This window comes from Plasmopara halstedii, assembly GCF_900000015.1.
Source record: "Plasmopara halstedii genome assembly, contig: Scaffold_410, whole genome shotgun sequence".
Taxonomy (NCBI): Eukaryota; Oomycota; class Peronosporomycetes; order Peronosporales; family Peronosporaceae; genus Plasmopara; species Plasmopara halstedii.
This window is the reverse complement of record NW_020187331.1, coordinates 497,879-513,840: the sequence shown is the minus strand read 5'-3', so window position 1 is coordinate 513,840 and position 15,962 is coordinate 497,879. Positions and strand designations below refer to the sequence as shown.

General features: G+C 37.9%; 5 protein-coding genes across 5 annotated transcripts; 2 read left to right on the top strand and 3 right to left on the bottom strand.

The window, feature by feature from the left end:
• Positions 1-1,032: 1,032 nt before the first annotated feature.
• Positions 1,033-1,341, bottom strand: PHALS_09323 (uncharacterized protein; the record flags this gene model as incomplete). Its single annotated transcript, XM_024724800.1, has 2 exons — positions 1,033-1,182; positions 1,267-1,341. The coding sequence occupies 2 exons, from the start codon at positions 1,339-1,341 to the stop codon at positions 1,033-1,035; spliced, it is 225 nt and encodes a 74-aa protein (XP_024575641.1).
• Positions 1,342-1,690: 349 nt separating this feature from the next.
• Positions 1,691-1,916, top strand: PHALS_09322 (uncharacterized protein; the record flags this gene model as incomplete). The annotated part of the gene is made up of 2 exons (XM_024724799.1): positions 1,691-1,822; positions 1,884-1,916. 2 exons carry the CDS (start codon positions 1,691-1,693, stop codon positions 1,914-1,916), a joined length of 165 nt encoding a protein of 54 aa, XP_024575640.1.
• A 4,704-nt stretch (positions 1,917-6,620) lies between these two features.
• Positions 6,621-8,612, top strand: PHALS_09321 (poly polymerase gamma; the record flags this gene model as incomplete). The annotated part of the gene is made up of 1 exon (XM_024724798.1): positions 6,621-8,612. One exon carries the CDS (start codon positions 6,621-6,623, stop codon positions 8,610-8,612), a length of 1,992 nt encoding a protein of 663 aa, XP_024575639.1.
• A 119-nt stretch (positions 8,613-8,731) lies between these two features.
• PHALS_09320 (uncharacterized protein) lies at positions 8,732-10,817 on the bottom strand (the record flags this gene model as incomplete). Its single annotated transcript, XM_024724797.1, has 3 exons — positions 8,732-10,210; positions 10,284-10,386; positions 10,459-10,817. 3 exons carry the CDS (start codon positions 10,815-10,817, stop codon positions 8,732-8,734), a joined length of 1,941 nt encoding a protein of 646 aa, XP_024575638.1.
• A 374-nt stretch (positions 10,818-11,191) lies between these two features.
• PHALS_09319 (uncharacterized protein) lies at positions 11,192-15,225 on the bottom strand (the record flags this gene model as incomplete). The annotated part of the gene is made up of 2 exons (XM_024724796.1): positions 11,192-15,110; positions 15,173-15,225. 2 exons carry the CDS (start codon positions 15,223-15,225, stop codon positions 11,192-11,194), a joined length of 3,972 nt encoding a protein of 1,323 aa, XP_024575637.1.
• Between the last annotated feature and the right edge of the window lie 737 nt (positions 15,226-15,962).

Below are 15,962 nucleotides of genomic sequence, written 5' to 3'. Positions count from 1 at the left end.
GTAAACAGGGATATTCTATTGAGCATAGTAGACACGCCTACATTTAGTATTAACTTCGATCAAAACTAATTCTAAATGTTAGTCACTTTTGGTTATAAGTTAAAGCAATTACGTTTGATTGACTCTCTATTCCGCTCTTGAGTGTAGCTCAGTGACCCATTTCCATAGCGTTTTTAATGCGAAATCTCTGGATCATAGATTTCTTTGCAAGCTGCTTGACAAACGGATCGCAAGATCAGTCGGATAGATATATTCCTAAGCATTCTCTTCGTTCTCTAGTACTTGGCCTACTCCGGTCACCAAACTATACTCCACCAAAGCGCACAATCAATGTCCCTTGCCGAAACATTGATTCACTTGCCCGAATGAGCCAACGCCATACGAAGATAACAGCAACCTTTGCTGCACAATTCTATTCACAAGTACCCATGAATCTTTATATGCATTTTTTTGTTGTAATGCAGATAATGAACCAATAAAAGAAAAGATACTTCTTGACATTAAGAATATATTATCTTGTACGTATAGCGTTTTGCGCAGCAAATGATACAAACCAAACTGACGTACTCAATGCTGACTGCTGGATAAAGCCTGGAGCACAAGCAGAAAACTGTTTCAAGTGCTCTATTGTCGTAAATTCTGCATTAACAGACGCTATGAGCCAAAGTGAAACAATGACAGGCCACCCAAACAAAGCACCACCGCAAGGATAGGGTCCCACGTATGATTTTTCTCGGATGTTTGCTCTTTAGCAAATCGATGATTTAAAACTTCATATGATTCAAATTAGGCTTACAAGACATACGTAAAAGTCGAGGCAATTATGTGGCCACGCAATCGAAGTTACTGGAGCACTAGTATCACTAGCCACTTACGATCCAGTTCGCTAGTGGTACGCACTGTGCTGAAGGATCCCTGCTTAGACATAAATTGTAAGTATCCACCAGTTTCAGTGGATCATAAACTGATCATCCAAATTTGCTACGTTCTGCTGTCGGGCTACCGTTACCTCACAAAGAAGAAGCCTTGGCTCTATGAGTTCGTGTAAAGCAGCGCACAAGTAATGGGCCGAAATGCCCAACTCCCTGCGAAGTTTAGAGCCATTCGAGAAGCGTTTGCTTTCATTCCAAAAGTGACACCTTTAGAACTTGGTTTAGCATCATAACGTACTACATATCTGCTCTACTCTCAATCATAATGTATAGCTCAATAAAACAAAGCTTGACGCTAGCGGCTCCTTTTTGAAGTCTGCATCAAGTGCTATACCATGATACTTTGCTGAGCTTGCTCCATATCCGAGAGATGATAGTCATGTGTAAACACATCTGGTAAGACAAGCATCTGGTTGCGCCGCTCGCCAGAACAAAACCTCTTGAGACTCAGATTCCTGGACTCTTATAATGCATCATGCAATGTGAGAACACAAACTGCACTGGAAGGTATTCACCTTATCAGTAGCGGCTCTCTCAAGAAGATTTCAAATCGAAAGTCCCTTCCCAACTTGCCTAAATGGATCAATTATCCGTCGAAGAAGGCTCGGTTACGGTAGATGCCCCGCTAGCCATACTTTGAGATGCGGCTGAGGTGATCTATTGTAAAAATGGTTACGGTGACTCTCCAAGTCCCGCCCCCAAACCTGCATCTTTACAAGAATTACAAGGTCGAGTCATTCTTTGTACGCTGCAACTACATGCTGCGTATTCAATGTTTCAATGATCTAAAGCTGAGAGCTTTGGGTCGAGGAAGACGGCGCAACACGCGACAAACGATTCGATGTAGCGACAAAGTTTTGAAACTCTTGTATCCCAAAGCCTTTGACAATGTAATGCCTAAAAATTCTGACTTATCCACCTAACGCGTCTTGCTTCACCGATTCCCGACAGCACCGTCGTGGCATGTGGCACTTCAGACCTTGATTCGGCGAAAACCTGCAACCTATTTCAAAATAGAAATATTTCACCTCAGATTCATACGTTGTAATAAGGATAACTACTATCGGCGAGAAATCTGGAGACAAGGTCACTACGGCGACGCATGATCAGTACTAAACACAAAAATCGTCTGAGGCAAGCAGGCGTGCCTTAAGCTCCGCAAGAGCATAGCACATCGCAAGCACCTTTCAAACATGGTATAGATAGACATCTCCGCCGCTTTAGGCTAGCGAGATAAACGCAATGGTGCGCTCATGGTCATTAACATCCGCAGCCTATGGAGATGCTTAAGGCGTCGCAAACGATATGTAATATTAATCCAGATTCGGAAGAAGTAGAGCTGGTGCACGTTTAATATTATTCTTTTGGGTGTTAAAGCATCCCAATCCCTAGCCAAATGATGGGTCGTGCCATGTCGAGATACTTTGCACTTCACATGTGCAAATATTCGGCCGAGCTAAGCCATTTCCTTCAAGCGATGTGGGGCCGCGGAATTGACCAATCTCCAATGGCTTGGTTCTTTGTGGATCTTCCTGCAAACCATTCCTACATATCAGAACTGATAATTCCACTAGCATCAGATACAAACCTATCTACGTCGACAACAGCGTGTTTATCCGCGTCAACTGAGCGTAATCGATGTACAATATTCAATAAGTGTCACAATGGCGGCGGACTCACTTCCGAAAGCGGTAACTATTGTCATGTTTATAGAGGTAAACCAGATAAAAGGGCGCATACCCAAGCCATCGACGTTTATCTAGCATCCTTCAAGGTGGCAGTGTGCACTGATTCAGTACGGAGCATGACCTCTGTGCTGCAGGGACTACTGTACCGCTTCTGAGACGACGATATCTAGCCAAGCTGAAGAGGAGAAAGTAATAACTTAGATGTCGAGCGGCACCTAGGTATTAACCAGAAAGGCCTTAACAGCGACTTTATTACTTTGACCAGTATTTTCGACGTAAGCCACACGGCTGCGGTTTCTATTACTGATTTGGTGCGTTACGATTCAGCCTCTGCTTGAAAGCAGATGCGTATTTGCCGTCAACGAGAAGCGACAATATTGCGGATCGCCTAGAGCGAGGTTGATCGACAGTGAGCTGCAGACACATGATAAAAAGGAAAGAAGCAATTGTATATCGTGACCGCCATGATGTGTTTTTAGTTTGTCGGATAAGAACAAATTCAAGAAGAAATCTTCTAAGAGTAGTTCTGGCAAACTGAATCGAAGCCATCCGGCGTCGGATTCTTCGGACTTTAAATCTACGGAAACGAGTCAAAATTGTCAAAGCGGCTTTTGGTCGCATTCTTAGGGGTATCGATTTAGGTAGGCGCGTGTGGAAATTGAGGCCTTGACATTACTTAAGGCAATCTAACCTAGTCATGATTTCTCGTAATGGCGAATCAGCATTACCGTGAAAATGGCCCACCAAGCAAAGCACTAAGGCTTCATCAATGCATGACAAGGGTGTTTATTCACTTATAAACGAACTGGCAAGAGTATCTTTGAAAAGGAGGTATCCCATATAACTCCCAAAAAAATCGCTTACTGAGCTCGAAGAGATATTTTAAGAACATGTGCATGAAATCGGTGACAGTGAAATCACCGATTTGGTACAGTTGACACCGGAAAAAGAGCTCAAGTCTCATCATACGTCTTGGATGAACTTGATGTTGAGATTACTCTTAAATCACTGTGTGTCATATATTGAGGTGAGTATTCTCGTGAACCCTGCAGAATATCTTATTCTGCATTAAAAGAGTAGTCAACAAGATGACGGGAGATCCAATACGAGTGACATTCCGGATCAGGAGATTCGCTATGTGACTGACTTGTCCCTGGAAGTAAACATTGCATCACATGTCAATCGCTTTTAAAAGCATGTCAGTTATGTCATAGATGCTTTCGTCCATGCAAAACTCGAAGAGAGATCGGTGAGCGAGAGTAAATGTTTCTACCAGATATCAATTTTCTGAGTCCAACAGACTGACGGCTAATAGCGAATTGTATGTTCTTATGATAAGCTAACCGTAGTCGCCCGTTCGGGTACAAACGCCATTTCGTCGGGTAAACGTACAGCATGATTGGCTGTACCTTGCATACGCACAAACCTATTATGACCTAATATTATTCATATTTGTGTAGACAAATGTATGCATCATCATCATATACAAGTGTGTCATGCTTCATTGGAGAGCACGATGCCCAACATGTCGTCACGTTTGATTCCCGCAGCCAAAAGCAAGTAATCACTTTTGCAAAGTGATTACTTGCTATCATGATTGTCTTTTGTGAAAGGTCAGGATACATTTGCTTGGCGCCAATGCATTTGTGACCTATACCGATCATGCGTCATTGAACACAGCGTTTTCGTCACTTAATATTCTGTATAAAGAGGTAAGATGAGAATGGTTCCTTGCTGGATACACCTTTGAGACTTTGCATAAGCCGAATCGACTTTATGTGGCGTTGGACCCAAGTTTGCGTCACTCAGGCTATGAACTGTCTTGTATCGACAGTTTTTTGTACGGCAAATAGAAGTCGTAGCTTCTTCGAACGGTCAACGTCTAGCCCATGTTCCAAAGCGAGAAATTTTGGAACCAAAATGCCAATCAAAACCCTCAGATGTTGGTATAAAAAGATAAATGATGACAAAAAATACTTGGTAAAAATATTTTTTTCAATTAAGCCGTTGATAGGCAGACATAAAGTGTATTTTTACCTAAAACCTTAATGTGAGCTTACACCATAATAGGGTACGTACCCTATAACACAGTCAGCTTATGCACATCAGTTGGTCACAAATTTTTATATTCCAAGCACTTGGATACAACTACAATTACTAACGGCCGTTCAACTATTACTACGAAGCAACATCCTTTGTTTACATTGATGCGGCCTGCTGCTTTGTCCACTTTAGCGTGCTATCATAGCACTCCAGTATAATTGGCGACAATACTGGCATTTCAATTCTCATCGATTGTATATTGACCTCGTAAGAAATGTTTTTTCGTAAAATTCTGCTTCATTCTTTTTATTCACAAAAAGTATTTGCAAAAATGTCGATATCGCTTACCAACTGAGTCTTTACACAAGATATTGCCAATCAAAATATGATATCTTTTCACCATACAAAACGATCGATACTTTACAGCTGGTAATACTTTTGTTCATAAAAAGTGATATAATTGTTGAGTCTGTTCCTACCATAGCTTAACAATAAGATTAAAAATGTTCACGTAATAACAAGTGTACGTCACCATCTTGAGCGTAGAGTCACGTTGTGATCGTCATCTTGCTGTAGTCTTGTTGAGAGTGAGTTTACAGTATATGAGTTCAGAGCGTTGAGCTTGTATGAGTAGATTCAAATGTATTAGCTTGAAAGTGTACTATCCAGACTTGACATAAGAATAGTTTTCGTACTCGTTTTGTAGTCGAATTTCAGTTTCTCGTGATAAGAACACTTACTTAATGCATTGCCTATCCAATACAAAGCAACAGTGTTATCCAGTCTCATCTCTAACAGCTTCCTAAGAACCAGTAATAGCCTTCATCTGCTCTCAAAAGAGACATAAGGTGTCGTTGTAGCTAGTAGTCTGCCTCATTACTCGATCACTCAATAGCAACAATGTGTACGTCAGTCCATTACTATTTCGAATTGCAATACTAAAAACAACGCTTTCCAATCCTCGAAATTTTAAGTGCAGCATTTTCAACTGTCGTCATGCCAGGTTGCGTCTTTAAATCTACAACTAGACGATCGAGTTCTACAGCTGCTTTTAAAGCACATATGCACCATTAAACACAAGTTGCGTTGCTGCGTCGCTAATTAAGTGGTAGATAAATCACATGTATACATGTATCGATGGATGTTGATATACAAAAAGCATCTGATAGATAAATAATAATAATAAGAATAAGAATATTTCTATCAGAATCATAACAATTCTTTCGTCTCTCGTTCTGAAAAGATTTTCAGCACCACGACAGTTAGATACGTTTCTATTTCCATTTGAAGAGATTCATAAGTCGCAGTCCATCATTGACCCACGACCCATATTTTTGGGTCGTATTATCGCATCAATTTGTAGCAACTTTTCGAGTCAGCACATGTAGTAATTGGAGCAAAGACGGCGGAAGAGAAGTACCGATCCACTTTGATCTCTTCTTCCCAACGTCACTGCCACATGTCTTCAATTTCTTGACAAGATGTACATGGCACTTTACATCTTAAAGTGTACTACGGTACCTTGCAGATGGTCTCAAAGATGAGGCAATTGAAGCTGAACAGACAAACTTTTCATCACCTTTTTCTATAGTCTATTTCTTGGACAGAATTATGCGACTTCACGACGTGTCTCGGATCTATTGTGTATTATAGTTGAAATATTTCAGAGTGAAAACTTCATTCAAGTATTTCCCATCGCATTCCAAGTCGTTTTGATTGTGAAAACATCTATTTCTTTGCATTGTGCTACCAACATTTAATTGTCCAATTTCTTCCCAAGTGTCGGCACATTTCGCTGGCAATTCAAGCTGTTTTACCAGAAGGTTTTCTTGTTGTCTCGTTGCAAAAGCTCCTTCAGTGTCTTTCTGTTGACCACCATCATTGTTTTTTATTAAAGACACTTTTACATTCTAATCGTGCAGCGGAATTCAAGTGGTATATTCTTTCAAGTGATATCATGAATACATTGTGTTGGGGAGATGCTGAACGTACGTTAAAGCTCAAGCAGAGATTACAAGAACCGATGGAATATCAAGTTAATACACTCAACTTGTACAAGAATGAAAGTGATACATTGTCAGGATGTCGTACAAGTTGCTCTAGCTATGACATTTCAGATGATGATGATTGTAGCGATGATTGTTCGATTTCTAGTACCGACTCGAAGATTCTCTCGCCTTTAAATATTAAAAGAAAAGAACCATTGCACATTGCATTCGAACACAAGACAATTCAAGGACATGGAGTTAAGACTTTTCCATTTAAACACAAAGTGAAAGACCAAGAAAATTCGTCCAAGATTTTACGTTGTGTACCTCATGGGTTACGTCGTGTGATTCCGATTGTTGTCCCAATTGAACTTATCCCACCAAGTGAGTACGATTTACGAAGTACGAATGGGTTAATGAAATGTGTTAATAATCTTGCCCCACTACCAACACCGGAACAATTAAGTGGCAAACATTTGGCATTTAATGAATTACAACGAATTGTTGACATTTGGTTACGTCGTACCCTCTTGACATTATCAGAGAATGATGTTAATTCAGTGGTTACTGCGACATTATTATTGGGTGGTAGTTGGCACTTAAAAGTTGGAGTGGCAGAATCGGATTTAGATGTTGTGGCTTTAATGCCATATGTGATCACTCCTGATGTGTTTTTCACCTCCATGTGCGAGCATCTAAATCATGAAGAGTCCGTCACGAATCTTGTAGCACGACGTCAAGCTGCTATTCCTGTGCTATCATTTCAACTAAATGGTGTTCGTATTGACTTATTATTTGCTCGATTTGCACAAAATCAGACTGTTCCAAAACATTTACCCTTTTTACCTGGAGATGATGTAGAGATGATGCGTGATATGGACGCAACATCTGTACGATCATTATCAGTTGCACGTGTGGCATCACTTATTTTAGAACTCGCACCAAATGCAATTGTCTTTCGATCTTGTTTACGTGTCGTACGACTTTGGGCAAAACGTCGTGGTGTATATTCGAATAAAACCGGTTTTCTTGGTGGAATCTCATGGGCTTTACTTGTTTGTTTTGTATGCCAAATGTTTCCACGTGCAAGTGTGGCATCATTAGTTCATCGTTTTTTTTCGGTATTAGCAAAATGGCAATGGCCAACACCAATTTTAGTTGCTCACACATCCGTTGAAGGCACATTTGATCGTACAGTACAATGGAATCCGCAACTTAACATACGCGATCGTGCCCATCTCATGCCAATTATAACACCAGGTTTTCCTGCTGTTAATACTGCTGTAAATGTGAATCTGTCAACACTTTGTGTATTACGCGAAGAGTTTGCACGTGGTCAACGAATTATGGATGATTTACGTCGACGTAGTCTCAGTCATCCATCATCGTGGACACAATTATTTGCACCGACAGAAGTATTGGTACGATATGACAATTATGTAGCCATTAAATTGGGTGCACCTAATGAAGCAACTTTAGCCGAATGGTCAAGTTTTGTGGCAAGTCGAACACGCAAATTAGTGGAATCGTTGCAATATACAACATCTGTGGCATCACTTCACCCTTTGCCAGATCTGATTCGTCCACATCATGAAACACATCAAAAAGACCAAGTTATGGGTTACTATTTTATTGGATACACAGTTAACGCACCTTTAATACCTCAGCGCTATCGTAATGATCGCAGGTTTGCTGGTCGTGCTTTCATGACGTCAAAATTTGAATTGGAACAAGTAGCTCAAAAGAGTGTGGCATCAGCTAGTCGATATTTTCTGGCAACAGAAGTTGCTTCTGCAAATGAAAAAAAACCTGGAATGGAAATTGACATTTCCTGTTGTTTATGGAACGAGTTACCTGAAACCATTTTCCCGGGTGGTCGTACAGCAGCTATTGGTGATCGTGCACAATATTTTCTCAGACATGCACATGATGTGAATCTTACTTTAGGTCTAGCTAGGTAAAAAAGATATTTTTGGTTAAGTAGGAAAATATTTAAGACACAAAACAAAATTCACGATAAAAAGTAATATAGTAATAGTATACGTTTGACTCACAAACTTTTCGTTCAACGACATTGGAATCACATTTCGTCCTTCTCGCATTTCACATGAAACGAATGATATTCTTTTTCAAGAATGTTGGGATCTTCAAAATTAATATCGGCTAATTCCGAGAATTCATTCAATGTCTCATCAACATTCTCTTCCATTCTCTTATTAGAACTTTCACGTGGTTTCATCTCGGAACTCAAGCTCGCACTTCGAACTTCATCAACTGGACTTTTCAATCTTGTCATCATTTGATCTCCTTTCAATACATTCGACGACTCATTAAATTCATTCATTAAGTCATTTGAAGAATTCATTCCTGACGTCAAAATGTCCTTTGATTCCATTTCTTGCGACGTAATTTCTTCACTGTATCGAGAATTAAACTCTTTCTCTGTTTTACTATCGCGAGAATCTCCTTTTGAAGTATGAGATGCGACTGAACCTCGCGACTCTACACTTGATTGCACCTTTTGAACAATTGGATTCACTGACATTTGCATAAATCGCTCAATTGAGTCTAATACGTCAAACTTTCGTGGCTGCACTGAACTCGGTTGCTCGTTTAAAATATTCAAGACTAATACAATATTCTGCATCATTGACTGAGCTTTGATACTGTAAATCGAATTTGGGGGTGCTGTATGGTGTGCCAATGCCCGTAATGCTGTGCGAAGTTTCTCATTCGATGCAACTTTTAATGCTCGAACGCGTTCCCAATATGTTTGTGCATTTTTCTCCCACTTGTCACTTGCATTTGATATCCACGAATGTCCATACGAATACGTCGTCATTCTCTGTTGTTGAGCCATTCGTAAAGTATGACGATCTCGACTTCGATGTACCTCAGCTTCAGCTGAAACGTGAGGATTCACAAATTTTCCCATAGGTGAAGTAAATGAAGTGGTTTCGAAATTGTTTGTAACATTTTGTAGTTGAAATTCAAGTTGTTTTGCTTGATGTTGCCATCGTGCTAATGCATTTCTTTGATTCCATAACAATTCAATTAAAATCGACTTGTCTAAATGTTGAATCTGTGCTGAAAAATCTTGAAACGTTGTTACACGCGATTGATTTGGTTTTGATTGTTGTAAATGAGGATCTTGACGTGTTTCCATCATATTTCGACAAGTTGTTTCTTCTATTCTGTTATGTAATTCATTTGAGAATGAAACATTCCAAGGTGGTGGATAAAATGACGTGTCGAGACTTGAATGTGGTATATTATCCATTTGTTTGAAACCATTTAATTGATTTCCTTGATGCGATTCAGTGTTAGAAAACTGCTGACCCATTAACGATTGAAATGATGTGGTTGAACGAGGAGTCGAAAAACCACCAGAGTGATCACATGCATTCAAAGTATTTTGTTCTTGTGCCTTCGCAAGTGCTTGAACGTACTCAAAAGTATGAGATTGAATTGATTCAAAGCCTTGAGTATCGTTTGTTTGTTCGAGTTCAAACTCCATAAGTTTATGAATTGCATGCTCCATTGCTGTAATATATTGATTCTATTGATTTTATAAAAGTGAGATGAAATACTATTTTTCTTTGATGTCAATAGGAATAGAAATAGAAACTTACCCGAGTTGCAGCATTTTGACACGTTTCCATTTCCATATTGGTTGCAAGTTGCCGAGTTTTTGCATCATCTTGTGTTGGATGTGTACTTTGCAATTGACGATAACTGTAATTGAAATAACACACAAGTCAAAGGTTAGAATTATTCCAAATTATCAAATTGAATACTCTTTCCGACATTCGTTGCAAATAATTTCGTCGCAATTGCGTATCTTTTGCTGGTGGTACTTCTGTTGCATCATTTCCATCAACTTGTTGCATCTCATCGTTCTCGGTATCATTCATTTTCATCTGATTCTCAGATGCTTCTTCCGAGTTTTCACATATGGTCTCAGATGATGCAACTTCATGTTTTTTTTTCTTTTCTTGATTCTCATCTTTCTGATTCGCATCTTCCTCAGTTTCTTTTTGTGACTTAAAATGTTGTAGACTTGTGTCTTTAATCTCCAATCTTTCATTCTTCTTATCTTGTGATTCTTCTAATGTCTTGTACGCATGATTTGTATTCGACTTTGCGTCATTTAATGATACAGACATCATCACTCGTGTCATGCGGCTTTTCCGATCGGGTAGTTAATAAATGTGAAGGATTGCCAGGATCAAAAATGAACCAATCAAAACACGAATAGAAGACAAGAAGTTGCCGTCGAATATTACTCACTGTACCAACGAGTTACACAGTTTTCACTGTACCATTTTATAGACACACACACGTTAAATCGACTTTGAAGCAAGTTGGAGCAATGACGATCAACTAAAAGGAAGTAAACGTTGTATATTATATAGATGTGTTACTGTAAAGGCTACAAAACTCATGACTTGCTTCTATACGTATCACATTTACTAGCTGGTACATGTACCAGTTCGTAACTCTACTAAATGGTACAGCAGTACCACTACTCTAACTTATCTCATACTTGAGCTCGCGATCTTAAGCTGCACAGTCGTTGGTGTAATTCATTACGAACGTGCAATTGATCCACACGTTTGGCTTCAAGTTTTGGTAGTGGAATTGTTTTTGTCGTCACCTGAATATCTTTTCCAAATGTTAGTACAGATGTACCCTCGTTATTATTTGTCTTATAAAATTGATGGGCAAATACTACAATCGATTGTAGCGATGACATGACATTTAAAACAAAAGTTTGAAGCTTTTTTTGATAAAATTCCATCAGTCGATTCGTTGCAATTGCTTCATGAAATATATTTCCTGAAAAATAACTTAATTCATCAAGATCACGAGTTAAAATCTTTTCAAAACGCTGACGTTGATTGAAAGTACAAGTAAGTAATTCCCACGCAATGTCATTCTCAAGAAACAATTCAGCTTGACCAGAACCATCATCAATGATACAACGTAGAGTTGTATCCATATAGGTACAATTTGAAAATTCACGAGAAGTTACTTTGTACCACTTCGATGTACAACTTTGTAAAGTGTTCCATTGAACTGGTACGTCTGAATGTTTCCACAATCCACAAGATTTCAAAAATATCAACTTTTGATGACATTTGCGACATTTTCGTTTAAGAACGACGTAATTAATATGTACAACATGAACAACATAACGATGAATTAAGTTGTCAATGTGTGTACCACAATAAAGATCATTTAAAAATGATGTGGACATGACACCATAAATTTGTGCATCTGATAATTGAGATGACAATGTCATAACTTGACGTACTGCAGAAACATGAGTCCAATTTAAAGAAAGTTTTAAACTTGAACGTGCATAAAATCCTTCAAGACGAGAGAATTCAACGATTTGATGTCGATCTAATGTATCAAATCCATGAAAACGTGATGTATCAATACGAATATTCACAGTTTCAAGATGTTTGAGATCACGTAAAGTTACGATGCATTGAAGATATCGTTTTGAATGATTTGAATGATGAAATGAACCATCTCGAAAACGTTTTTCACGATTTGAACGATGATAAAATTGCCAACTGTACCGTTTTTTAATGATAATTCCAATGATTGAGATGAGATGAAGTTTGTGAAGCTTTTCATTGAGTTGCTTTGTCTCGTTTTTCTTAATATTCTCGATAGAAAGTGGATGAAAAAACAATTCAAAGACTTGAGAAATATTTGAGACTTGCTGCATACTTTCAATTAAAATGTTCAATGCGAGAAATTCCAACTTTGTCACGTATACAATCGTTTGCTTTACATTAAAAGGCATGAAGAAATTCATTGACATTCCATTGTTGACATCTTGCTTTCTTTGTTTACAAATTGTATGAAGATCACAGATTGAAATCTTTGACTTGGTTTCAAATGTTAATGGAACAATTGATGTTCCCATTTCAACTTGATAGATTGAAAATTGTCGTTTTTGATTCATCAAGTTTTTGACATTATTTTGATTGAATGTCTTTAGTTTTTCAAAACACAAGCTTTGACTTTCCATTGCACATTTTGAAAATTCTTTTGATACTTGAATAACTCGATCTTCAATGCTACAATCTTCCGAAGTAGTCGCAGTTTTGCGTACTAAAGTGACTTTCATTCGATACCAACGACTTTTCTGAACAAACCAACTCGAATTTTGAGTATTTATTAGAATGTCAGCACTGTATATCGATGATAAAAATTGATCTGGAGGTAACATTTGTCCTACGGGACATACAAGACCATGAAGTACACGATACTCAGGTAAAAGTCCTGAGGATCTGAATGTAGAAGACGATAAAGGATCTACATGTGTCACAAGGTAAATAATTTCTTGAGTCTCAACTGCTGCATTTTCTTTCGCAAAAGAATTCAAGACATCATCATCGTGTAAAGGAATATACTCGAATTGATCTGCTTTACAGCTTAAACGATAAAACAGTGGCAGTTGATCTTCTTCTTGAATATCTTGATTTGAATTATAATCCTCAACCATAAGGTTAAAATTATGAAAGAAATACATTCCACACTCATTTGTTTCACTCACATCAAAAGTTCCACCATCTAGATTTAAAGCAAGTGATCCAGTTCGATCAAAAAGTTCAAGATCTCCACTATCAATATTTCCTCGAATACATCCAAGTAACAAACACCAATCGAGATCAGTTGCTGGAATACAAATGGATTGATAAGAATCGTCCACTTGTTCATTTTCAGTATTTAATTCACGAAATTGTTTCATCTTCTTTGCCCCAAATTTCTGTACTTCATGAATCGTTAAAACTCGACTACTTGTCACATGTTTTTCTTGAGTAGATACTTTGATTGTTGTGCATTTATCTGCATGTAAAGAGTGACATTTTAAAAAGTGTGCACCAAGTGTCATCCTAGTTAGATTTTGATCACATATTAATGTTAATTGTAATCTCTTTGCTAGAATTGAAGCAGCTTTTCGTCGTCGAATTTGATGAAATGATAAATTGGTTGATGTGGTGTCGAAATTTTGTTGATTTCGAAAGAAAAACTTTTGATTTAGCAATTCCAACATCTCTAGTAACCACATCGAGACAATCATCGATTGACGATGAAAATTGCCTAAAAGAGACCATTTCGTTTGTGTTTGATCACGTTTTGAGTGAAATCTTGTGTTGATACAAGCACCAGTTTGATCGCTAAACTTTAAAATTCTCATTTGGCTTCGAGGACATAATCCTATCACTAATGTACCACCTACAGGACTTGGCCAGAGTAGAACGTGAGTTGCAAATAGTCGTACACTTGTACCTTGACGTAATCGAATGATTTCATTCGTATATGGATAATGAAATAAACATACGATCACTCGTGTTTTTCCAGGTCCAATTAATTCAATACATTCATCCCAAAGTAATCGAGATACTTGTCCTTCGTAATCTAAAAGCTTTCCGATACATTTCAGAGCAAAACTTTTGGTGTATGTGATCATAGGATCATTTAAAGTCTGTACGATATTCTTTAGTGGCGACGATGGTTCGTTCCAACTCAAAACCAAAGTTGTTGGTAATTCTGAATGAAGTTTATCCGCTTGACTTGATGTTTGTAGCAACAACATGTTACACTCACGTGAACGTACTTTAATTAAATTCGTTAAAAATACAATTTGTCCTGGTCGAAGAAATTGATTCCAGTGTATATGTTTCATTCCTGTAAACATCACATATACAATACTTTGTGTAGAAATGTCATTGTGATGAGAATAGTTTTCAATTTCAATGAAAAAGTGACTATTTTCATGAGTTTCTTGACGTGAGATTGGACTTACACTCGTCACACGCCCAAAAACAAAATAAAATTTACGTTTTGATGTTTTGTTCTCTGCTACCATCGTTTTGATCTTTTTCTTTTGATCATCTTGATATAAAGTAGCAAGTCTAGTCCAAGTTTCCAAACTTGTGTAAAGCGGTTCATCAATCATTGAACAATTTGTTTCAAGTACTTGAATAACATTTTGAAGTGTTAAATTTTCGTACGGATCATGGATTGGTAAAAGTGTCGTCACAATTTCATCGTGTACTTCTAGAAACAACGACTGGAGATTGTGAGAAACCATGCGTACAAGAATCCATTGCTTAATAAGCACCAATTGATTCATCACTTTAACATCAGGATTAACAAAGAAAGTCAAGAGTTTAACATTTTGATCACATAATTCGAAATTCTCCAAACATTCGACATTCGTTCCAAGATGTAGATAACCCAAAAGCCAGATAGAATCAGATGAAAATGTCTGATGATGTTGATTTTTATTATCAATTGAATGACAATTGATACCATAGGATGCAAGTGATTCATTTGTCTTATTTACTTGTAAGAAACGTAATAGCTTCCCAATACTCCAAAATGAAAGACAAAGAGACTTTGAATGACTCGATGAGAGCTGCTTGACTTCCCTAATATTAAATTTCGTACAAATGAATATTAATTTTCATTGAATGGAGAAGAATTCGATTACCATGCTCTTCTTTCTTGTCGTAATTGATGCTTTACATGTTCTTCGAGCTTCATGAGTGAGTTTTTATACTAAGTGGGGAATTGTGTGGATGACATGAAATGAATTGATTGATGTACAGCACATCTTTAGATTATGAATATTTTAATTTATATTAGGTATTGAAGTGACATGAACACTACTTATCATTATACAGTTGTTTGATATAGATGGTTCTATACAGACTTGCATTACAATTGATATATTGTTCTTGGATTAAAGCGACAAAGTGATTAGATACTTTAGAGGTTCTCGATTCAACACTTGTAATCCCATCCCTGAGAGTCAAAGATCTTGCTGAGCAAGTTGTACACCAACCTTGTTGCACTTGGTAGCATTTGTCAACTTAAAGGCTGATTTCCATGAGTCTATATTTTCTGCAAAGATGGAATGACGTCATCTGAGATTAATTAGCAACACCCCATTTGGAGAGTGTCACAGCCTCTTGAACTATATTCCGTTCACCTCAACCCCCACTTAATACAAAACAATTAAAGCTTCTGTGGTCCCACGCAGGTTAGAGCTCAACATTTCCTCGGACGAAATTATCGGTCGTATTTGAGTTCATCGTGAATTTTCGTCACGCTGTATTCGATTGTCGTAAGCCTTGCTATCTGGATCGTCTTGAAAGATTGAGAGTTCAATTGCGCTTTTTGAAATACAAATGTCTTTTCACTCGATATAAATGATATCGATATCATGTACACCACGTTTTCGATTTCATCAACATCGCATCTTCTAGAACAGAGCCTCT